Genomic DNA, 26,481 nt, shown 5'->3' with positions numbered 1-26,481 from the left:
TCATAAAAAATTCTTGGTTCAACTTCAGATGAATTATGAGAAATGGGGCACAAGACCCAAGACCAAGTTCATAGGGTAAATACATCCCTTTCTTCATGAACATTTGCAGACAAAGGGACCAAATTATTCGGGGAGTTTCCCTATCTTGTTCCAATATTTTTCCCACAAAATTTTATCTATTATTAAAACAAAAGTTTTAAAGATAATGCTTCAGTATATAATACTCAATAACTGTATATGATTTTTATTTAAAATAATAAAATTGATTTTTAATTAAAATGATAAATTATGATGTTTAATCAATAGTTGATTGATGTTAGCCCCTATTTTGGCCAAAATGAAAGAAGAATCAAATTTTTACATCATCATTATTATTATTATTATTATTATTTCATGTTTTGGAGCTATGGACTAGTACAAGCATCTCTAAAGAAGATTTGAACAAGAATATGAGTCTTCTCTCATAAATTACAGATTCTGAAACAATTTCAATTTCAGACATAAATCTAACTTGTGTACACAAAATTACAAGGCAACACATAGAATGAAAACTTCATCAGCAATCACCATTGACAGAGAAGAAAAGAAGAATAGGAAAAATACCAAACAACATTGCACTTGACAATTATCAGAAAGAACCAGCAAGGATCATGAGTCTCAGACCATATATGTCATCCCAACTTGAATGATATTGGTGTGAGGGACTTTCATGTTCGCCGTGCCGCCTCTGCAGTTCTTCCTAAGAAATCCATAGAAATAGTTTATCACTAACTTCTTAAAGAAGAAAGAGTTCTTCTTTGCCCTCACATCTCCATGTCCAAGCAAATAGGTGCATCCTGATTCCATTGCTTCTCTTAGGGCCGAGAGCTCATACTCGAGACCAGGATCTTCGGCCGAAGATGACATATAACTGGAAGGTAATGCTAATGGCAATGCTAATGATGCAGCTTCCTTAGAGGTAGAAGTAGTTCCTTCTCCTTCTAAATTTTGACCTTGCATAAGTGGAATCCGAAGCTCCTCTGTATCAGGATGATGTTCAGTATCCATTGATTTCACTGACACATTATCCGTTTCTTCGGTTAATGCACCCTCCAATTCTAAGGCAGCTTCTTGAGCTTCCCTTCTCAAGAATTTCTCAAGGCTCTCAATGAGAAGTTGCTCGAATGCGTGGTGATCTTCTTTCCTTACATCTTTGTAACCATACCTTGCAACACACCGGAACATATGGTAATCTTTCGGGCAAACTCTTCGAAACAGAAACCTTTCCTCCTGAGGAACCACAGGGATTGGAACATATTTAATGCAGACAAAAACTATGGTAGAGTGAATAGCAGGAAGGCTTAGCAAGAACTGCAAGAAAATGGAGGGAATGCCTTGGACAAGCTCATTATATAACAATCCAATTCCGGGAACTCTTAGTGTTCCAAGATTGGAGCCAAGATCAAGCATCAAGTCTGATGAGACTTTCTCTCTGACTTCGCTCCGGTACTTCAATACACTGCCATAGTTCCACGTGTACATCACGGAGAGGAAGAAAGTAGCAAAGGCAAGAGGAAGCCAGCCGCCTTCAAAGAGCTTCGAGAGGACAGCAGACATGTAAATCAGCTCCACGGAACCAAATAGTAATGGGAAACACAGCGCCAAAAACAGATTAGTCTGCCAAATCAGAAGCATTACAAGTGTCACCAAGGCAGTGCTAACCATCATGACACCAACTTCAGCAATGCCTGCAACAATTACATGAGATGCATTAGCACAGATTAACCACAAATTTTCTTCAGCATAACATATTATATAAATATCATTTGGTTACTTTTAGTATTTGTTGAGTATTTGATACTATCCATTGCATAAAAGATGCTGATAACAGTGATACTACAAAATTATGAATCCCATGATCAAGCTAAAAAAAAGAAAAGAAAAAGATAGAAGATTCCTAGAGAATAGAAGCAGGGAACACTTTACCATATGCATTTGCAATATCAGTAGTGCTTTGGAAGATTGAAACAACAATTATGCACATGATCATTAGAAACCAGTTCATTACAGGGATGTAAATTTGTCCCATGAACTTTCTCGAGGTATGAATTATCTTGAGCCTGGGGAAGCATCCTAAAGCCATAGATTGCTTTACACACGAAAATGTAGCCGATATCATTGCTTGACTGGCAATCATAGCAGCTAGTGTGGCTACAACAAACACTGGCCAGAAGAGACTTTCTGTTGCACACACAAAGTACAAACAACAGGTACAAGATGATTACTACACTTGAAATAAAAATCAATTTTCCACCCAAAAAGTACAGTGATTTTGTGTGCATAGAAGCAGTAATCATTTCATTGAATATCACCTGGAACAGAATCATAGAATATCCTTGAATAAGAATGGGGATTCTTCATCAAATAAGCAGCTTGGCCCATATAAGCTAGGAGGAGACAAGGAAATACCACACTAGTGAAAGCAATCTGTATAAGCATGAGACTCAGTTAAGTACAAAACAACAAACTAAGCCTTGTTTCACCTCAGATCAGGTGACGCCACAATGTTCTATCATAATCATATTCGTTTTAATTATGTTCAAACTATGAAACATGCGATGATGCAAACTTAAATGCTTCACTTTTCAAAACCAAACAATTAAAGGATTCACAAACCTGTATTGCTGGTACAGAAAAATGACCCAGGTCTGCAAACATTGCTTCTGCACCTGTGGTGAGGACAAACATACATCAATTATGTTCTTAATGAATGAATTATTAACTTCCAAGTCCTGTAAAAGTTTCGTGGTATTTTCCATCATGTTCAGTTTAATGCAATATATCGCAGCATGCGAAAATAATGAAAAGAAATGCAAACTTGCTATTGACTAAAATGTTCTTTAAAGAACTAAACTTACTAGACAAACAAAAGAAAAAAAAGGTATAAAATAAATAAATAATATATACCTGTAATACACAAAACACAACCACCAAGAGCTGACCATGCAGCTTTGCCATTTTTATTGAAGAAATAATATACATAAGCTGGATTGATAGCTCTCAGAACCGTAACATCATAATTAAATATGTTATATAGTCCAATAGAACCCAGAGAAAAGAACCATAAAGCAAGAACTGGAGCAAACATGAAACCCACTTTACTGGTACCAAACTGTTGGATGCTGAACAAAGCTACTAGGACTGCAATTGAAACACCAACCAAAGCACCTGCAAGTAAGAACAGAAAACAAATATCTGACCCTTTTTGTGCAAAATGCTAATCTCTGCATCCATAGTTCCATAAGCGAAAACATGTTTTCTCAAGATAGATTGTTATATTTCTACTATTGCTTTTCTACTTCCAATTAAGACTACTAGAAAGAAGAGGAAAGTATACTCACCTGTACCAAATCCTTTTACTTGACCTTGTAGACCACTTATGGCAGACATTACTGCAACAGAAAAACATACCATGAATATTCTTAAGTTAGAACAAAGCATAGCTTCTCTCAACATCAGTCTTAATAAGACACAAAGAATTGTAAATGTTCCGAGAAAGAGGTGGGATGGTATGTTGACTACTAATAGGAACAGCAGGAGAAAACTGCAAATTCAACTAGTTCAGCTCAAAGATAAGTTGTTACAGTCACACCTCAAGTTATCATTTGATCATCATATGATGGAAACAAAGAATTTGCAACAGGGTTTCATGACAAAAATTTGATTTTACATGTACCTGATATTGCTGGGGTTAGAATACCATCTCCAATAATCATGGAAGTTCCCAACAAAACCAAAACCAACAAAATATTTTTCAAAGTTGCTCTTCTTTCCAAGGTCTCCTTTATTTTCAAAGCCCTTTCTAGCTCTGGAGTAGGCAGTTTGAGCTTAAAACTAGATATGTGCTCGTCAGCTTGTTGACGATTTGGTAGCATATTCACATTTGCATACCTACAAATCAGCGAGTATAGCGCAAACGTTCCTCCTATAATTTAACAATCATAAGAGGATTACAATAAAATACAAGTGTGGAATGAAAAGATTACAGAAGTGAATTATTCTGAGTGGGAAAGAGAATACTAACCTTCTCCATTATCATTTGCTTTGAGCACTATAAAAACATACTTGGCTAGTGGAACAAGAGCTATTGTGTACATTACCAATGATAAAGCCCCCAAGACATCAACATCTGATTCAATTGGAACCTTGCTGAAGACATCAGAAAAAACGTATAGAGGACTCGTTCCCATATCGCCATATACAACACCAAGAGTCTTAAATGCTAATAGAAGGGTGGGCCAAAGGGTCATATCCTGATTTACATAAGTAGAATAGATTATAAAGAGTGAGGTAGCTCTATTTCAGGACACTTTTCAAACATTTTGTGTGTGATGATTACAAGTATTTCGTTAATATACAAGACCATGCAACATTGTACATCCAAATAGGATCCCCCTCCCCTATTGAGCATAGAGTCATACTTGCTCTCCCAATTAGTGTTCTCTCCAAAAATGTTTCTCCGAGGCCTTAGCATGGCTTTACTGCTACATCAACACCCTTCTTTGTCTTGTGCATTTTTTTTATCTTTCAATACAACAATACTAATGGGTCATATAATCCCATGCCAATGATAACCGGTGAGAATATTCACTTTAGCAGGTAAAGTGGAAGATTTTTCCAGTTGGATCAATAAAATGAATTGAGTTCCATTTTTAATTTTATTGATCTAATAGTAAAAAACCCTGGTACTTTAGAGGACCTAAATTCTATGATAACCTCTTTCAATGTGCAAAGAACCTTAAAATAATATAATTGGTGCCTTTTTCCTTCACAAACTACAGGCATAAAGTACAGTGAAATACCTAGAGAACAAGCTCAAAAACTAATCTGGAACAAGTTGTTTTCAATATGTACAATTAATAAAATTTAATTAGATCTAAAGCACTAATATCATTATAGCACTAAGTAGTTCTTGTTTCCAAGAGCTTGTAAGAAGAAATGAAAACTGAGAATTATACACTGACAACAATAGTAAAATAATAATAATATACCTTAGTGTGGTGACCATGAGCTCCACCAATTTCCATGGCTTCAACATCAAAGGAATCAACCCTTTTGGGCTTCTTAACAAGCCTTCTCCTAATTGTTGTTCCATACCCTTCTCTACCATCACTATCATGGAGCCTTGACCATGGAGGAACCTCATCCCAATCCACCACTTCACTGCCATCAACCCACCTTGAAGATTCACTGCTCCCACCACTGCTGTTGCTCCCTTTCCTTGCCAACAACCTCACACTCCCACTACTCTCCTCAATCCTATCCACCTTCATTCTTCAAGCACCACACAAACCAACAACAGAGAAAGAACTTAAAAACCCAGATACCAAATTGGATCAGCTTCTGAAAGTGTGAAACTTTATCAGCAGATTTTCATGATTTTTCAGGAAAAAGTTCATTTTTTTTTTCCTGGGTAGTGTTGAATCATATAGGACTGTGTCTGTGTAGTACACTGCAGACCCTAACTGCTGTTACAGTTGAAACATCAGAAGAGCCAGTTTGGCCCCCAAAGTGACACATTACAATTTACAAGTCATCAATCAATGGATCAAGATAATTCATTTTTGGGTGCATATAAATTTTTATTTTATTTTCTTCAATATTTAGTTTGATGTCAACTTAATTTCCCCTCTTGTTAATTAATTAGGCATGGATATTGTTGATTACTTAATTGATTAATTGTTTTCACCAAAATAAGTATATTGAGTTAACAACTTCACATGACAAAGTCTGCAAGAGAGAGAGTGTCATCTTTGTCGTTATTATTGATGAATACAAACTTATGGAATAAATTATGATTGCTTTTTTATATATTATTATTAAAAGAAAGCAACTAAACAAGTACTGGCTATTATCATATTAATTAAGACGTTAAAAATAAAAAGCAACCCAATAATACACTAATAATACAACTAAAAAAATTAAATAAATTCAATTAGGCATCTTGCCAAAATTAATATATTTTTAAACTCTTCAGATGCTCAATTTGATATTTGTATTTATCTATAGCTATAAATTATCTATAAAAAGTTCTCGGTTTATAATGAAAATAAAACTCAGATATTTGTGAAAATCAAATACGGTTAATGTGCAATGGTGCTTACATTTGTCTTCTTGTTTGAACGCTTGACCATTGAGCTTGCATAATTATGAAGCAGATGGAACATGTACCAAACAACAGCGACACTACCGTGAGTCCGTGAAGTGTCCCCACAACAATTTCATTTTCCTGGTATTCTATTAATTTAAATTTAACGGGATAATCTTGATCAATTGTTAATATAATGCGTACGCCAATGCAAAGATTATAACTTATTCATGCCTTACTTTTATATGTTTCTGAACTTACAAATTAGTTTTTATATATATTTTTTTAATTTTATTTTACTTACATAGGTTACAATAGAAATGGCAATCGGACAGGACAGGACGAGGACGGAAGGCGTCTCTTTACTTTCTGTCTCTGTTCACAGATTTTTTGTTTTTACTTCGATTTTTATCAGAGGAAAATATTGTGGAGGCTACTTAGATAAAGACGCGTAAAACGTCTTTTTTTAAAGATGTTTTCATGTTGTGTTTTAATTGGTTTCTATATAATTTATTCGGTGTTCCTCATCACATATTATTAAATTCCTTAAAAGATTGTCTTTCCAAAAACAATAAAAAATATTTAATTTAGACTAAAACAAAAAAGGTAAAGATTAACTATTAGATTTTTTTAAAAGATTATTTACATAAAAAAATATATCACATTCATCAATATATATATATAAAACAAGCTCTTAAAATTTTTATAAATAAAAAAATAATTAATTTTTATTCGTATAATATATAAAACAATTACTATATTATTAATATATTATAGATTAAAGTTTACTAATTTAAATTTTGTTTTTATTTTTAATATAAGCATTAGAAATAAATAAATTTTTTATAACAAGATGTAATGTAACAAAATATATATAATATTAATTAGTTTTTAAAAAATTCTGAAAAGATGATTTTTTCTAATAAAGTATTATTAAAAAATTAACATTATAAAAACTAATTTCAACCAATATGATATAATAGGTTATTAAATATATTTAATACAAAACACATTGAATATAAATTTTTATTGAGTTTAAATTTTAAATAATTTTTAATTGAATTTCAAATATTTTATTTTAAAGAGTTAGAATATTTTAACATCATTTTTTTCGTATCTTTTTAATTGAGTCTTTGATTTTTTAAATTATAAACCTTATTTATAATTAAGAGTAATATTTTAACACCATCAATTAGTCACACATATAAAAATACAAGAATAATTCTATTGTCATAATTATAATCTAACTTTATAAGCAATACAATACAATGAAACTATATATAAATAATATAACTAAATTTTTTTTATATCTATAGTCACATTTCATAAATGATATAATTAAATTATATTTATGTTTATAATTAAAATATGAATAAAAATACAAAAAATTATCAAGATAGTTAATTTTTTTCGTTCATAATTTTTTTATTATTTTTGTTGTGAAAAGTTTAATTATTTTAATAATTAATTATTTTTTAAAAAAGATAATTGAATAACACAAAAAAGTCTTATTAAGAGTAATTTATTTATATATGATTAAAAAATAATTGAATAATTATATACGGTAAAAAATTAATATTATTAAAAAATAAAAATAAAATTTATTTTAAAATTAAAAATAAAGTTTATTTAAAAATAAAATTAAAAATCATGTTTTTTTTTCTTTTTTTTCAAAATTTATCTACGAGTAATTCTATAAATATTTTATGATGAATAAAATATTAAACTCGTACTAAAATTTATTCTAATAAAATTTATTTTTATTCTACTAAACGTGAAATAAACTATTGAAAAGAATTTTGTTTCCTCCATTAGAGAAGAATGATAAACTTTCATACTTCTATTATGTTATGGCAATAATTTGGCCTATTATTTTTTAATGTACATAATAATAATAATAATAATAATAATAATAATAATAATAATAATAATAATAATAAAGTATATCACAGTAAAAAAGGAAGCACGTCACCAAATAATTTATCATCCGAATTATATATGAATCAAATTGATAATACGAGGGCTAACACTACAAAAATCAATAATAAGATTAGGAACTTACAAAACCTTTCTTAAGATCATAGAAAAAAAAACGTTTATACTTGTGTGATATATAAAACAATTATCATATTATTATTATTATTACATTATATATATATATATATATATATATATATATATATATATATTAAATGTTCTTGTATTTAGTACCTTTTTTTTGCACTTCCTCTTAGTTAAAAATATAATCATTATAATTTTTTAGTTATTATTGCTAGGGGTGTTTACAGATGGGATATGGTTGAAATTTCGATCCAATCCACACTAAACTCATTAGATCAAATTCGATATTCGCACTTTTTATGTTTGGATCAGATATCAAATATATCCATAAAATAAAAAATATTAAAAAATTTTATTTTTATAAAAAAAGTCAATAATTTTTTTGTTTACTTTTGTAAACATATTTACTTCTATTTGATTAGAGTGTGGATCCGATTCGATCCAATCCGATCATCTTACAGATCAGATCATATTCTCAAATTACAGATCAAATACGGATAAATACTGTGGATTTATATGGATACGATCTAATTTATGAACACCCCTAACTACTACTATAGGTTCATTGTTGCAAAAGAATGCTTCTTTTATTATAAACTATTATTAGATCTTAATTACCATTAAAACAACTTAATTATCAACAAAGACATAATACTTATTGGTCTCTGAAATTATGTTTGTATTTGAATCAATAGTTGTAAAAACCGAACTGGATCGGCTGGTTCGACCGAAAAACTAGTGAACCAGACTAAAACCGAATCTAGTTTGGTTCGGTTTACTACTTGGACCGTTTAAGGAATAAAATCGGTGTGAATCGGTAAGAACCGGTGCAAATCGGTCTAACCGAACTGGTCTGCTTGAAAAAAATTTTTAAAATGTCTCTACAAGATCTCGAACCAAGAACCTTGGAGCAAAAACAACCTCTACTTGCCACTTAGCCATTGCACTTCTAAGTATTATCTTTGACAAATACTAATTATATAGTATACATAAATATCTAATTTAATTTAATTTTTGTTTTTTCTATTTTTAAAATTAATTATATTTTAATTATATACCATTATTAATATAAATATAAATTTCACTAAAAATTTATTAATTTACTTGATCTATTTTATTGCTAGTATTGTGATTAAGGTTAATTGTTTTGATGTTAGTGTTAAAATCTACTGATATTATAGTTAGATGATAGGCTTTGTGAATTAATTATTTTTTTATTGTGTAAAAATAAGATACTATTGTAGTATTAAAATTTTATGATTTTTTTATATTAGTTATTTTTAGAAGTAGTTGAGACTTGATTCTTCATAAAATGTTAGTGAAGATATGTATTTCAAATTTTAATTTTAAGTTTTTAACTATTTTATATTTTATATTTACGTGAGACTGGTTTTATCGGTTCAACCAGTGATTTATCGGTTGAACCAATAAATCAGTGAACCAGTAGCTTGACCGATTCGATTACTAGTTCGGTTCTAACAACTATGTTTCAATCTAATTTCAAAAATTTCGATTTACTCAATTTAGTCTCCCAACTTAATAGTTATGGCTCACATTGGTTCCTAATCTTATTTTTGTCACTGTCTCACAAAATCGTTAACGACATGCTGAGATGGACTAACGACTGTTACATTATACATTCTAGCGACTGTTTGATGTGACAATTGAAATTTTTTTACCTTATTTTTTTCAACTAAACACTTAAAACCCTAATATGAGTCACGGATACCTAAGTTAAAAAATCAAACTAAGTAAATTGAAACTTTAAAAATCAGATTAAAGCTCGAATATAACTTCAAAACAGAACTTTAACTTATGTAGTGATTAATTTAAATGAGAATCAAATAAATCAAAATTCAACATAATTTTTATCAATGTTTTTAAATTCAAAATTTTTATACCAAAATTAACTAGAATTTTTCTTTAAATTAAAAATTTAATGAAATAGTGACTTTAATTATCTTAACCAATATCCTAATTAATTACTTTTATGTCTTAAAAAAATTATATATGAGAAAAAAATAATTAATTTGTCTACTTTAATAAATAGTTATTTTACTAAAATGAAAAAAACTATTTTTTTAGAATTTTTTAAAAACTAATTAATATTATATATATTTTGTTACACTACATTTAGTTATAAAAATTTTATTTATTTCTAATGCTTATATTAAAAATAAAAAAAATTAATTAGTGAATCTTAATATATAATATAATAATAATATAGTAATTATTTTATATATTGTATGAATATAAATTAATTATTTTTTTATTTATAAAAATTTTAAGAGCTTATTTTATATATATATGAGATATATTTTTTTATGTAAATAATCTTTTAAAAAAATCTAATAGTTAATCTATTACCTTTTTTGTTTTAGTCTAAATTAAATATTTTTTATTATTTTTGGAAAGAAAATCTTTTGAGAAATTTAATAATATGTGATGAAGAATACCGAATAAATTATATAGAAACCAATTAAAACACAACATGAAAACATCTTTAAAAAAAGATGTTTTACACGTCTTTATCTGAGTGGCCTCCAAATATTGTTCCCACCCCCATTTTTTACCGCTTAGTCTCGTCTATGTCTGCACCGTAAAATAAGGTGGCACAGGCTAAAATGGGTTCAAAATGCTAGTCTATTTTACTTTATGGCGGATTGGCGGGTCGACGGGCTAGTTCGCTTTACTATATTTTTTTAATAATAAAATTCATTAAAATTAATAAAAATAATAATTAAAAAATAAATACAAATAAAAAAAATCAAATTATAATATAATTTTTTTTATTTTTTACTTCAATAAAATTATTTAAAATAATATTTGTCGTAAATCATCTTTATTTTAAAAAATAAGTCACATAATTTGAGCATAATACGAAATTGTAAAATAAAATAAATAAAGTTAGTAACTAAGAGAAGCATAAAAACAAAACATGAAAAAAAAGTGTTTAAAAATTATATAATTATTAATTTTGTAGCACTATCACTCTTTTATTTAATAAAAAAGAAAAACAAAAATCTTTGGCTCGGCAGGCTGGTCCGCCCCGCCCCACCAAAACCCGCAAATTTGACGGATTCAAAATTCTAACCCGACCTGATTTTTTAGCGAGTTCGGTGAGTCGATCCGACGAATTCAACCCGTTTTACCATCCCTACCCACATGGCCCTATCCCGTGACCGCGAGAACCCCATTTTCTATCTCTTTATATTAATAATTTATATGAAACGTCTAGCAAAAAATTATAAAAAAAAATATCACAAAATATTATTACAACATACAAATAGAGTATTGTCCAAGATTACACGTCGAAAAATATAAATAACACACCATAATCATAGAGTAAAGAGACTGAAAATGTGGGACGACACAGTGTTAGTATTACGAAGAGAAGGAAGGACATTTTTTAAATTAGGATTAGGTTTTTCAATATATATATTATGTGAAATGACTAAAAAATCTATATTAAAATAAATTATTAAGGATATTTAAATAAATTTAATAATTTGAGCATTAGCGGGGATGGGGCAGGATTTCCGTGTCTGTTTCGGGAGAATTTTACCCCATTCCCATCCTCGCTGAAAAATTTTCCATCTTTACGTCCTCATTTGGGGCAGTCCCCACAGGAATTCCCACGTTTCGGAGAGTTTTGTCATTCATAGGTTACGATCTTTTTTATTTTTCAGGTATAAGAATTTAATTTTAATACACTGTCAATGTAAAGTAGTTTTACATGTACATTCAATTACGTAACGCTACATCAGTAAAAATAATTACCTTTCACTTTAATCACGCGAATGGTCATCCAAAAGAACATATGTAATTGCATAATTATGTAAAATTCTTTACATTATTAATGCATCAAAATTAATCTTTTAGTATAAAGTCATGATTACGGTAGCTAAGTCAACTATAATCATAGTAGCTCGGAGTTGACCTACTAATAAAAAATTGATAGATTTTATAGTCCGAAAAGTGGTTATATTTTTAGTCATGAAGTTAAACATGATTATCATTAATCCAAACGAGGTAATTAAAAAGATTTTATTGGTGAGACAAATTTTTAGAAAAGATTAAAAGCTAAATTGGTAATTTTTGTTGTCCTTTTATTTAATTGAATGATAAATCTCTAAAGAATACACTCAAATTATGTTGTTAGTGATAACAATATTTTTAAATTTTATTATTAATTAAATTGTTATCAAATTATTTAAAAACATGAAAGAAATGCACATCTATAAATTAAGACATTCTTCGTTAATAGAAAAGTATTGAGTTTTGAAAAAAATAAAATAATTATTTGATGATGATAAAATATTATAATAATAGATAAAAAATTTAAAGTGGTGTGAATAATTTTGTTTGACTAATGTGCAGACAAAATCTAAAAGAAAGAGTAACAGACAAGCTCCAATGATACTCTAGGCTCAAGATCATAGCATTAAGTTCATTCACTCACTAATGGCTCAAGAAATCGTTGCTAATCACTAACCTAGATAAAAAGAAGTAACACATCTCCAATACAAAAGCAAAGTGATCGAACTCATTTTTTCTCTTCTCTATTTTCTAACTCACGTGAGTAGTTCCAAAAGAAAACTCTGAATTATGACTCAAATCAAAGAGAAAAAGGTGATTACTAAATTAAGAAACAAAAGGAAAAGAAGAAGAAAGTCAGAGGATAGGGCACGAAAACAAAGATCAAATTCAAAGGTGAATCAGAAAATCTTTTCCATCTTTATACTTTATTGTAACTTTTTGAATATGTTTTCCTTCTATATGCACATAAAGAAAAATTTGAAGAAAATGGAAGTTATGAAACTTTGTTACAAATCAAGGATTAAGAACAAAACTTAGAGTCAAAGTATTGATGAATGACTTAAATTCTTAAAGAAAATTGAAAAAGAAAGAAAGAGAAGAAGCTACATAAGAATGCATGTTAATTTTATTCATTGCTGCTATTCTATTTCTTCTCTGCATTGCTGCTGTGTTATTTGGGAAAAAAGAAGTCAAATATATTCAACCCAGGTTCAAATTTGTAAACTTTACTCCTCTATTAAAGAGTAAACGGCCACAAGTTAAAGAAAGAAGTGAGCACGCAAGTTTGGGTTTTCATAGTTTTAATTTCAAGCTAACTCTTCTTATCCTTAATGAGTTTATATTAAATTTTATGTTTTTCAATGTTCATTTTTCTTTGTTTATTTCGGTGAAAAAAGTCATTAAGTGAGATATTCAAAAAAACCATTAAGAGAAAAGACAAAGAGAGTTATTAAGAAAAAGTCAGAAAATTATGTCAAAACTCTTTTATATATTTTTTTGTTTTATACACATGATTCTGAGGGAATTCCTTTGCTAAGTTGGGTGAGCACTTAGTGGTTGCAAGTCTAGGAAGTGAACCTAGCCAAATATAACTTGGATAAAAGTTGAGTTTGTCCCAGATAAGATTAAGTTGAATCCTAGAAAAATTGGTATTTGTGATCATTGTGAATGATAGTGAAAATTCTACTACTGTTGTATAAAAGTTTAGATGTAGGTTACATTACACATTGTGACTAAATCAAGATAGTGTGATTTTCTCTTCTCTATTCTTCTTTTTTTTTATATATATATATATGAGACAATAAAAGTGTCTCCTGTATTGCTTATTTCACATAAGTCACAACTATTCAAAAGTAAAGAGTTGCTCTATTCTTAAGCGCATTATGAAAAGATAAAATAAAATTATCGCTTGAAATTTCAACTTAACAGACTTAATAGCAACTAAGTTTTAAATTTAATCAGAAGCAAAAAACAAAAAAAAAATTAAAAAAAGAGGTCATAGATTCAACCCTTTTTTTTAAGCCATTTATAAATTTTCAAAAAGAATGATGTGATAAATAGAACTTCTTATATAATAAGTGAAACTCTAACATTAACAAATGAGCCATGTCATGAATTTTTTTTGTTAACGGTACAGATCTTTGATCACGACTAAATATTTTTGTTACGGCCTGGCCCAAACTCACGCGGGTCAACCCGACCCGAGTCCTCGCCGGCCCAGTAATGCACCCTCCACCCGACCTGGACACGCGTCCCGTACGGCTTGCACACAGCCGTGGGACAACACCTTTGAGGGTATGGGCTTGCCCACTGAAAGGGCCCACTACTGACATGTATATAAGGGGGAGACTGACTCTCCCCCCGAGGTACGTCATATTCACACACCATTTCCTCTCCGCCTGCACATATTCTGACAAGAGCGTCGGAGTGTCTTTGCAGGTGGCACCCCCCCTCTCCACGCGGAGTGCTCGGGACCTCGCGCACCCGGGACCAGGAGACCACGACCAGACGAGCCTCTCCACCATCACAAGCGTTGACCTCAGGGTCCTGACCCGAACCGTCCGGTATCCGACCTACCGAACATTGGCGCCGTCTGTGGGGATACGTTCATGGATTTCGTGCTGGTCCAGACTGGGACAGGTTCCGAGGTAGTGCCTCCCATACACGGGGGAGGCGCCGTCGCGACGGAATCCCGACAACAGCAACGGTCGCCCCCGAGGGATGCGACACAGACTCACGAGAGACGCCCCTTCGGGGGGACGGGTGATAACCACGCCAGGATAATGCAAGAACTGCGCCACAGAATGCAAGACTTAGAGCGCCAGCTAGCAGAAAGAGAGCGCGACCAACGCTCCCCAGAACGGAGTCCCACCCGTTCCCGTTCGAGGAGCCGCTCGAGGCGCACGCCGAGCCCCCAGTACGAGTCGGAGAGCACTGGGGGGCGAGTACGCCCCAGAAGGAGAAGTCGCGACCCCATCATCTACGCCCGACACGAAAGGCGGCGCGCGTCGAACAGGGGCGACGAGGAAGCCCACCACGAGAACAATGAGTCGAGAAGAACTGCCCGAGGACCCGTCATAATAGGAGCGACCCCTTTCCACCGCTCTGTACTCGAGGTCCGACTACCAAAACACTTCGACAAACCGACAGACATGAAATATGACGGAACGCAAGACCCCCTGGAACACTTGACGGCCTTTGAGGCCAGGATGAACCTAGAAGGGGTGGGAGATGAGGTCAGATGCCGCGCCTTCCCAGTCACCTTAGCGGGCCCGGCAATACGGTGGTTTAACAACCTCCCGCAAGGCTCGGTGACCCAATTTTCCGACATCAGCCACGCCTTCTTGGCTCAGTTCACAACCAGGATTGTCAAAGCCAAACACCCAATTAATTTGCTGGGGGTAACACAGAGACCCGGAGAGCCGACCAGGAAGTACCTGGACTGTTTTAATGATGAGTGCTTGGAAATTGACGGTCTGACGGACTCTGTGGCAAGTTTGTGTCTAACGAACGGACTCTCGAATGAGGACTTCAGGAAACACCTCACCACAAAGCCCGTCTGGACAATGCAAGAGATCCAGTGCGTGGCCAAAGAATACATTAATGACGAGGAAGTCAGCCGGGTTGTGGCTGCCAATAAACGGCAGCCCGCCTACAACCAATCCCGGCACTTCGAAGCCAGAGAAAGACCAAAGGAACACGCCAGGGACGGCGGTCCGAGTAAACCACCCAAACCGTTCCCCCGAGTTGGAAAGTTCACCAACTACACCCCCCTCACGGCATCGATCACTGAAGTTTACCAACAGATAGCAGAAAAGGGGATACTGTCGAAGCCCCGACCACTGAAGGACAGGACGGGAGGGAACAAGAACCTCTACTGCGAGTATCACAAGGGTTACGGGCACAAGACCCAAGACTGCTTTGACCTAAAGGACGCCCTCGAGCAAGCTATCAGGGACGGCAAACTCGCCGACTTCTCCCACCTTATAAGGGAACCAAGGAGACGCAACCGGGACAACGACAACGAAGACAGATCCCGACCAACAAGGCGACGACAAGAACCAGAGGGTGACGACCACGGTCTCACGGTGGTAAACGTGGTGACGGCCAGGAATACCGCCCCGAGGTCGAAATCGGCGCAGAAGAAAGATGCCAAGGTCCTAGCGGTCTCCACCTCACCTGTTAGAAGTCTTAAGGGTCTCCCACCTATCTCTTTCGGCCCGGAGGACCAATGGTTTGACGAGGTGCCGGAAAGTCCGCCCATGGTCATCACGGCTAGGGTCGGAACTGGCCTCGTCAAACGAATCCTGGTAGACACGGGGGCAGACTCAAACATCATGTTCCGAAACGTTTTCGATGCCCTGGGATTGAGAGATTCCGACCTGACGACCCACCAGCACGGTGTGGTAGGGTTAGGAGACCACTTCATCAAGCCAGACGGAATCATCACACTCCCGACCTCTGTGGGACAAGGGCAAAGACGGAGGACAATCATGGCAGACTTTGTAATATTACGAGATTCGACGGCTTATAACATCATCCTGGGGAGAAAGACCATTAACGACCTGGGGGCAGCTATCAGTACGAAACTACTGGTGATGAAGTTCATCACCGATGACGGATCCGTGGGATCCCTCCGGGGCGACTTGGAAACGGCGGTCGCTTGCGACCACGCCAGCCTTTCTCTCAGGAAAAAATCCAAGGAAGCGTCAGGGGTTTTCCTGGCCGACCTGGACGCCAGGGTAGACGACAAACCCAGACCAGAGCCAGAAGGAGACTTGGAAAAGTTCAGAGTCGGCGAGGAGGACGATAAATTCACATTCATAAACAGAAACCTCCCGCACGAAATAAAGGAGCCTTTGATGGAGATGATCAGGGCTAATGCCGACCTCTTCGCCTGGACACCTGCCGACATGCCAGGGATAGACCCCCAGCTCATGTCGCATCACCTGGCCGTAAAGGCAGGAGCCAAACCAGTGGCCCAGAGAAGGAGGAAAATGTCGCAGGAAAGGGCGGACGAGGTAGCCAAGCAAACGGCCAGCCTCTTAGAAGCAGGATTCATCCGGGAACTGGACTACTCGACTTGGTTGTCGAATGTGGTTCTGGTTAAAAAACACAACGGGAGGTGGAGAATGTGCGTAGACTACTCCGACCTCAACAAGGCTTGTCCCAAGGACTGCTACCCCCTACCTAATATTGATGCACTCGTCGACGTAGCGGCAGGGTACAGATATCTGAGTTTCATGGACGCCTACTCAGGGTACAATCAGATACCGATGCACCGACCCGACGAGGAAAAAACGGCGTTCATAACGCCAGGGGGCATCTATTGTTACAAGGTAATGCCATTTGGTCTAAAAAATGCAGGAGCCACGTACCAAAGGTTGATGAATAAGATATTCAGCGAACTCCTGGGCAAAACAGTGGAAGTCTATGTAGATGACATACTCGCAAAGACCGCCCGACCTGACGATCTCCTGAGCGATCTTGACGACGTTTTCTCGTCCCTACGACAACACGGCATGAGGCTTAATCCGCTCAAATGCGCGTTCGCCATGGAGGCCGGAAAGTTCCTGGGCTTCATGATCACTCAAAGAGGAGTGGAAGCCAATCCCGAAAAATGCCAAGCGGTCCTTCAAATGAAGAGTCCGGGTTGCATCGAAGACGTCCAGAGACTTGCTGGGAGATTGACAGCTTTGTCCCGTTTCCTCGGCGCATCGGCAGCAAGGGCCCTACCTTTCTTCAATTTAATGAGAAAGGGAATGACGTTCGAATGGACACCAGCGTGCGAAGAGGCATTCAACCACTTCAAGCAAATCTTGGCGGCACCACCAGTCCTCGGGAAGCCCAGAGCCGGAGAGCCGCTCTACCTCTACCTATCAGTAACCGAGGAAGCGCTTGCCGCGGTCCTCGTTACAGAAGAAGCAAGGACACAACAGCCCGTCTACTTCGTGAGCAGGGCACTCTAGAGACCAGAGCTGAGGTATAGCAAACTGGAAAGACTGGCGCTGGCGCTCCTAGTATCCTCCCGAAGGTTAAGACAATACTTCCAGAGTCACCGTATAGTTGTGAGGACAGATCAGGCGATTCGGCAAATACTGCAAAAACCTGATTTGGCTGGTAGGATGATGACCTGGGCCATCGAACTCTCACAATATGACCTACAGTACGAGCCTCGACACGCAATCAAGGCCCAGGCAATGGCAGACTTCTTGGTGGAGGTAACGGGCGACCCTCCCGAGGAAACGGGCACACGGTGGAGGCTTCATGTGGACGGAGCCTCCAACCAAACGTCCGGAGGAGCAGGGGTCATCTTGGAAAGCCCAGCAGGGGTCATCTATGAGCAATCGACCAAGTTCGAGTTCCCAGTGTCGAACAACCAAGCAGAATATGAGGCTCTCCTAGGCGGACTAATGCTGGCTCGGGAAGTCGGGGCGACGAGGGTAGAAGTATGCAGCGACTCCCAAGTCGTCACCTCGCAGATAAACGGAAGCTACCAAGCCCGGGACCCCCTCCTCCAAAAGTACTTGGAAAAGGTTAAGCAAATGACAAGCCAGTTCCAGGAGGTCATCATCCAGCACGTCCCAAGAGAAAAGAACACGCGAGCAGACCTTTTGTCGAAGCTTGCGAGCACAAAGCCAGGATCGGGTAACCGGTCGCTCATCCAGGGCATGGTGAAGGAACCAACGGTCGCCCTCCACCTGACGGAGTCGAGCCCCTCATGGCTGGACCCCATTACCAACTTCCTGGAACTCGGCAAGTTGCCTGAAGATGAGAAAGCAGCCAAAGCTTTAAGAAGGGAGGCGGCCAGATATGCAATCATACAGGGACAACTATTTAAAAAGGGACTCAGCCAGCCCCTATTGAAGTGTTTGCACCCTGACCAAACGGACTACGTGCTTAGAGAAGTCCACGAAGGGTGTTGCGGACACCACATCGGGGGCAAAGCCCTAGCAAGGAAGCTCATCCGAGCAGGATACTACTGGCCAACAATGATGAAGGACTCAAAGGAATTCGTCAGAAAATGCACGAAGTGTCAACAAAACGCCAACTTCCACAAGGCACCGGCCTCCGAGATAAGCTCGCTAACGACTACACGACCTTTTGCACAATGGGGAGTCGACCTCTTGGGACCCTTCCCGGTCGGCCCAGGACAAGTCAAATACCTCATTGTAGCCATTGACTACTATACCAAATGGGTAGAGGCTGAACCGCTGGCCACGATATCGTCCTCCAACTGCCGGAAGTTCATGTGGAGGCAGGTGATAACCCGTTTCGGCATACCGGAGGTCGTTATCTCGGACAATGGGACCCAGTTCACCGACAAGAAGTTCATGGAATTCCTCTCTGGCCTGGGGATAAAGCAAAAGTTCTCCTCAATAGAACACCCCCAAACTAACGGGCAAGTAGAGGCCGCAAACAAAGTCATCCTTCTCGGTCTAAAGAAGCGCCTAGACAGTAAGAAGGGAAACTGGGCTGACGAACTCCCCTCCGTCTTATGGTCATACCGGACAACCGAGCAAAGCGCCACGGGGGAAACCCCCTTTCGCCTAACATACGGGGTCGACGCGGTGATACCAGTCGAAATCGGCGAACCAAGCCCCCGACTACTACTCGCGGGCATGAGCGAAGCGGTCGAGAAAGACCTGATCGAGGAAACAAGGGAGATGGCTCACCTAACAGAAACGGCGCTGAAACAAAGAATAGCCCTGCGTTACAACGCAAAAGTCCTCAAACGAGACTTCGAAGAAAGGGACCTCGTCCTGCGACGCAACGACATCGGCGTCCCGACCCCAGGGGAAGGCAAGCTGGCGGTAAATTGGGAAGGTCCCTACAGGGTAAGGGAGGTACTCGACAAGGGCGCTTACAAACTCGAAAAACTTGACGGCAAGGAAATACCCAGAACATGGAATGCAGGTAACCTAAAGAGGTTCTACTCCTGACCCACCGGCTCACCGACCAGGGAGCCTAGCCAGATAGTTAGTATTTGCCCCGTCCACATGTTAATTCATCTTGTTTACTTACTTTGTCAAATACTTACCCAACTGACGAGTAATTTTCACTTGTTCAAATTTTTTACTTGTTAAAACTTTCTTACTTCATATCTGTTCCTCATGAGCAAAACCTAAAACGGCACCACGGGATTGATCACCCCGGGAGCCAGACGGCTCATAGGCCTCAACCAATTCAACGACTACGCGACCGAATCGGTCCGAACTGCTACCAAATGCGAAAACGGCGAGACGGGCACAAGAAGTAAGCCCGCCCAGAATAAACGGTAACACGATAACGGCAACACGACAAAATAATGAAACAAGCAAAAATCATAGCAATCAAACGACGATAACTTATAAAGCGTCAAAATACGGAACGGACAAGTAAATTGTTCAAGGCAAACAAAACGACAAAGTATCAGCAGGTTGTTCAGCAAATGCATTACAAAATATCCTAAGTTACGAGACTTCACTTCCTCGGCATGTCAACAATTTTCCCGTCCTGGATAGTCTTGAAAACACCAATTGACGACGTCTCGAAATCAGGAGCAGCAATCTTCAGCTGAGCCTTCAGGGCATCCTCGGTCATCAAGATGGCATTCTTCCCTTGCTCCTTGGCCACCTTAAGCTTCTTCTTAAGCTCAACGGCCTCTGCCTTAGCGGCCTTCGCCTCCGAGACAGCCTGCTCCCGCTCCTTTTCCAAGGCGACAACCCGACCCTGAGCGGCGTTCAGTTGACCTTCCAATGTCATTTCACGCTCAAGAAGCCGGGCCACGGTCTCATCGGACGCCTTCAATCTCTCCGCAACAAACGACGACTTCTCCTCAGCAGCATTAAGCTTTCCCCCCATCTCGGACAGCTGACCCTGGAGGAGTTCAACTTGAGCCTTAAAGTCATTGTTCGCCTTAACAGAAGACTCAAGTTTCCTCCGAAGCGCCTCCATACCGGATAACTCAAACTCGGCCTTCCGAGCTATCACGGCCCCACGAAGCAAGGTGCGATACATCCACCTTGCCTGCCCGGACAGCTCGGTTGCATGAAAATGCTCTTCTGTCCCGGGTATCAGTTGGGAGTCAATGAACTTGGAAGCATCAAAATTCCTCTCCATTACGGTAAGGGCCCCTTCCAGGCTGGAAGACATCTTTCGCTTCTTGGGAGTGTGGATAAGCTCCACATCACTATCCGGATGAGGGGTGAGAGTCACGTGCCCGTCAGCGCCCCCTTCCTCATGGACAGGAGAAGCCTGACCCCCCGCGGCCTGTTTTCCCGACGTTTCGGTTTCCCGGACAGGGGAAGCCTGACCCTCTTTCTCCCCTGAAGGACCCTCCGACTTGCCGACGTCCTTCTCTTCGGCATTCTCGTCATCACTTACCTCAAAAAAGGTCTTCATCAAATTCTCAAGACCGGTCACGGTGGCAGACATTTCCACTACAACAAACAACAAGCACGACTAGTCGTTAGATCGGAAAGAGAAAAAACAATGACAAACATAGGCAAACAAGGAAAACAACTCACGAATATAGCTCCTGACGGCCTCCCGTTCACCCATAAGAAGATGGGGGTTCACGGGGTTCTTTTCAAAGATAGCAAGAAGGACGTTCGCTATCTGCTTATCTACAGCCGACAACCTTTTGTACGACACTTTAACAAAAGGATTCGACCCCGCGCCAAAGCTCCAGTAAGTCTGGATGAGGCGCTCCCCCTCTAACGACAACCAGAAGGGGTGACGACCTTTGACGGGACGAACCTTGAAATACTTATCCTTAAAACCATGGTAGGAGTCCTCAAAAAGGCTAAAAATCTTCCTACCCTGGGCAGCACGAAAAGAAAGAAATCCTTTCCTCGCCTTCCCCTGTTTGGAAGGGTTGGTAAGGTTGAAATAAAAGAGAAAAACGTCCACCGACGCCGGCAACTCCAAGTACTCGCAGACCATCTCGAAACAGCGGATCGAAGCCCAGCTGTTCGGATGAAGTTGAGACGGGGGGACGGATATCCGGTTCAGCAGCGCCATTTGAAACTCGGAGAACGGTATCCGAATGCCAACTTGCGTGAACATGGACTTATAAAACCAGATCCAATCGGGGACGCGGGGGGAATGAAAATTGAGCTCATAAATACGCTCATGAGGAGCAGGGACAATGGCCTCGTAGTTGGCCTCTTCGTCAGTACCCCCACACAAGTAGCCGGCTTGCCGGAACTCCGTCAATTCCTCCAAACCCATCTGGTTGGGTGAACTCCTTATATCGTCAGTCACCCAAGCATACGGGTCGTAAGCCGCAGCAGATCCGGAAGACCGGGAGACAACGCGAGGCATACCTACAGCGGGGTACCACTCCGTTAGTCTATGAGGTCGGGAGCCCGAAAAAACTCAGAAACTACACCTTTTCAACTCAATCATGACCAGATACGGCTAAAAACTACGCCTACCTCACAAACCACCCAAAAAAGCCTATCCTGGAATGGTACCCCTTCCCTAACTCACCTACCCCAGCACTGAAAAACCTCTCAACAAAAATAAACCAGCCATGCAACAAACGCAAACAGCAATCACACAACAACAGAACATAATACAGATACCAGAAGAAAGAAACCAGAAGATTACCTGGAACGATGAAGGAAATCTGGAATGAAGGTTGAAGCAAGAGGGAGTTCGCACAGGAAGCTTTGGATGTTAGGGAGAGAAGGAGTTGGAAATAATAAGAGTGGGAAGTGGATAGGGAGAAAACTGTTTAAAAACCACCCCCAAAAGCGCGAAAGGAAGCAAGGGCAAAATGGTCTTTGCGCACGGGTTTTTTCAAATCATTATGAGCATTAAATGCCCAGCGCGGAGAACGAAACGGCAAACAGATGCCACAGCAGATCAAGGGACACGCGCACAAGAGACGCGTCCCTCCCACGATCAGCCGACCCAACAACAACGCACGAGTGTAAACATCATGCGCCACCGATGGCCCCCACGGCCATCGCTGACGCGTCGGGGGCACTGTTACGGCCTGGCCCAAACTCACGCGGGTCAACCCGACCCGAGTCCTCGCCGGCCCAGTAATGCACCCTCCACCCGACCCGGACACGCGTCCCGTACGGCTTGCACACAACCGTGGGACAACACCTTTGAGGGTATGGGCTTGCCCACTGAAAGGGCCCACTACTGACATGTATATAAGGGGGAGACTGGCTCTCCCCCCGAGGTACGTCATATTCACACACCATTTCCTCTCCGCCTGCACATATTCTGACAAGAGCGTCGGAGTGTCTTTGCAGGTGGCACCCCCCCTCTCCACGCGGAGTGCTCGGAACCTCGCGCACCCGGGACCAGGAGACCACGACCAGACGAGCCTCTCCACCATCACAAGCGTTGACCTCAGGGTCCTGACCCGAACCGTCCGGTATCCGACCTACCGAACAATTTTTAATACGCTTTTTAATTATTTGAGTGCATTTTTTATTATTAACAAAAATTCAAAAAAAATTATGTCAACGTCAAGATAATTAAAATGTATTTTTTGAGATTTATTCTTAATTGAAAATTACTTCTATGGAACTACAAATGGTCAATGAATTGTTTATGGTCGACAAAGTTTTTGAAGATTTATCAACACGAAATAAAGATATGATGAATATAATATATTACAAGGTGTTGTAGATAGTTGTTTTGGTTTTAAACGTCAACTAGAAATTTCATCATGTTAGAGGTGTGGAAAAAATCTGGATGCAACGGTTGTGGAGAGAATAGAAGTTGAAAAAAAAGTGAGTTGGGTGTCAGAGAGATGAACCTTTTGAAATTGTGTGGAAAGTTTACAACGAGGAGATTACTAGTACAGGTGCATTGGAAGAGGTTGTTAATGGCATAAAAATATGAAACCTTGATCGCCAGTGAAATTGACCATTTGAATTAGCAATGTACTTGGACCAAAGGAGATATCATCGCCAAGAAAAGGAGCATAATACTAACAAATGAGAGAACCAAAGTGTAATCAGATGACAGAAGAAGGAGAGATAAAGAGACGATCATGAGGAAATCAAGAAGCAATGCAGGCTAGTGTGGTGGTTTTATGTTGGAATCCGTTGATTTGTCTGTTTAAACAAATGTTGAAAGTTTGAATTTCAGTTTGTATATATAATAATTTATTGATCAATGACAAAATTTTTAAGTAGAGATCAAATTAATCCTTAACTTATCGAGTTATGGAATACCATATAAAATAAAAAAATATAAAATTAATACTAAATTATAATTAAATAGATATATATCTACTTAATATACTAAAACTGGGTTTTCCCCTAGCTAATGAAAGTGAGGTGTCAATTCCTCATGAATTAATTTTTTCGCCAAAATGAATGCACTATTTTCTCTTCTAAATTTATTTTATAAAAATATCTTTATTATAATTATACTATAATTAGCATTTAAGTAATAATGCATAATTATACTAATTTAGAAAAATATCTTTATTATAGTTATATAAAATCAATATTTAATGCATTATTAAACTACTTATCAATTATCAATCCGAAATATTTTTAATAATAATAATAATAATATGATATAATAATTATATGATAATGGCACCAGTTATTAATAATCAATTTATATTTCTCTAAATAAATTTATTTTAAAAAAATATCTTTATTATAATTATATTACAATATAACAATATTACAATTAGTATTTAATGAATAATGCATAATTATACTAATTTAAGAAAATATCTTTATTATAATTATATAAAATCAATATTCAATGCATTATTAAACTAATTATCACTCGAAAATAATTTTAATGGCAAGTTGTTACCTTAATGGTGATCTATTTATGTTGATAATAATAATAATAATAATAATAATAATAATAATAATAATAATAATATGGTATGATAATGATATGAAATTGACCCCGCTTACTCTATTCACGATAAAAAAAAAATAATGATTCTAATCATGATATGATATGATATGATAAAATCATATAATTTTAACAAAACAAATATATAGTGTATAACTAACATAAATAATCAAAAATTACTTTAATAATAACTAATTTACATATTTATTTTTTTTAAATAAAGCCTATATATAGAATTTTTTTGTAGTACATGAGCCTAGATCAGTCAACTCAGTTTCTTTAAATTTAGAGTAAAGTATCGTTTTTGTCCCCAACGTTTGGCGTAAATCCTATTTGTGTTCCTAACGTTTAAATCGTCCTATTTGTATCCCTAACGTTTGTAAAAGTGATTCAATGTTATCCTGCCGTCAATTACACATCATGAGTGCTTTAGTTTGAGTTTTAAAAATCTCTTCTTTAAGTTATAATACAAATGTCTGGGATAGAATCGATGATCTACTCCGAAAAATAACTCATCAAATGTTGAAGCTAATTCCTACAACATTTACATAATTCACTTTTCTAGGGACATAATTGAATCTAAACACAAATAGTGGGTATAATATTAAAATCGACCACATCCAAGTGAGACCTAATTGAGAATGAATACATCCAAGTAAGAATAATTGAAAAATATAATCTGATTTGTTAGTATAATTGATAGTAGGATAACATTGAATCACTTTTATAAACGTTAAGGATACAAATAGTACGATTTAAATGTTAGGGACACAAATAGGACTTATCCCAATCGTTGAGGACAAAAACGATACTTTACTCTTAAATTTATTATTCTTCTTTTACTACTTCATAGAAAGTATTATTCGTTTTTCATTGAAGTTGATCCTTTTAAAGTACAACTTATAATTTTGTATATTATTTTTTATATACTCATTTTATTATATTATTCTTTTGATAATTTAATAATTTTTCTTACTCCAAATTATTCTTTTGGTCTAATGTTCCAATGCAATTGTCTTTTGTCACAATCTTTTACAATACATCACATCCATGAAATATCTCATCGAGTTGTATTCATTGATTCGTGTTCTAACTATATGGATGTAAGCGTCCAAAGAAGATGGTAAACTCTATTTTACTGAAGGATGGTTGGATCTACTCACATATTATAACCAACCTAATGGAATGTGGGTAAAATTAGTTTTATTGGGAGGAGCTCGATTTTTTATTGAGAAATTGTTTCCATGGAGTTTTGTAGGCCAAATTCAAGTTCCATCCCCTCCATGCTTTCTACATTTGCCCGGAGATCTTTGAAGTGGAGCACATATATAATGAGATTGAATTCTCTCAATTTAAGTTCAGTTTTGCTAAATTTGTGTCAAACTCGTATATGCAATTTCAACGATTGGTAATATATTTAAATTTTTTATTTTAAGATTTTCGTTATTAAAATAATTTTATAACATATTGTGTTTTTTTCAGAAATTACCGGCCTTCTTTTGCATCAATGCAATGCCATTGAGGGGAATAAGGGTCAGTTTAGTTTTTTGGTGTGACAATTCTATATCTTGCCGTATTGCATGTATAACAGATGATGAAGCTTATTTAACAAGAGGATGGTTCTAAATGTCCAAACT

General features: G+C 37.2%; 1 protein-coding gene across 1 annotated transcript; it reads right to left on the bottom strand.

The window, feature by feature from the left end:
• Positions 1–354: 354 nt before the first annotated feature.
• LOC112733937 (putative potassium transporter 12) lies at positions 355–6,005 on the bottom strand. The gene is made up of 9 exons (XM_025783066.3): positions 5,031–6,005; positions 4,064–4,292; positions 3,716–3,964; positions 3,381–3,431; positions 2,947–3,207; positions 2,656–2,708; positions 2,352–2,466; positions 1,966–2,220; positions 355–1,727 (listed from the first exon to the last, which is right to left on the bottom strand). Exons 1-9 carry the CDS (start codon positions 5,310–5,312, stop codon positions 658–660), a joined length of 2,565 nt encoding a protein of 854 aa, XP_025638851.1. The 5' UTR covers positions 5,313–6,005; the 3' UTR covers positions 355–657.
• Between the last annotated feature and the right edge of the window lie 20,476 nt (positions 6,006–26,481).

The sequence above is a fragment of the Arachis hypogaea genome, chromosome 3 (genome assembly GCF_003086295.3).
Source record: "Arachis hypogaea cultivar Tifrunner chromosome 3, arahy.Tifrunner.gnm2.J5K5, whole genome shotgun sequence".
NCBI lineage: Eukaryota > Viridiplantae > Streptophyta > Magnoliopsida > Fabales > Fabaceae > Arachis > Arachis hypogaea.
The sequence above is the reverse complement of the archived record's forward strand: the minus strand, read 5'-3'. Positions and strand labels throughout refer to the sequence as shown.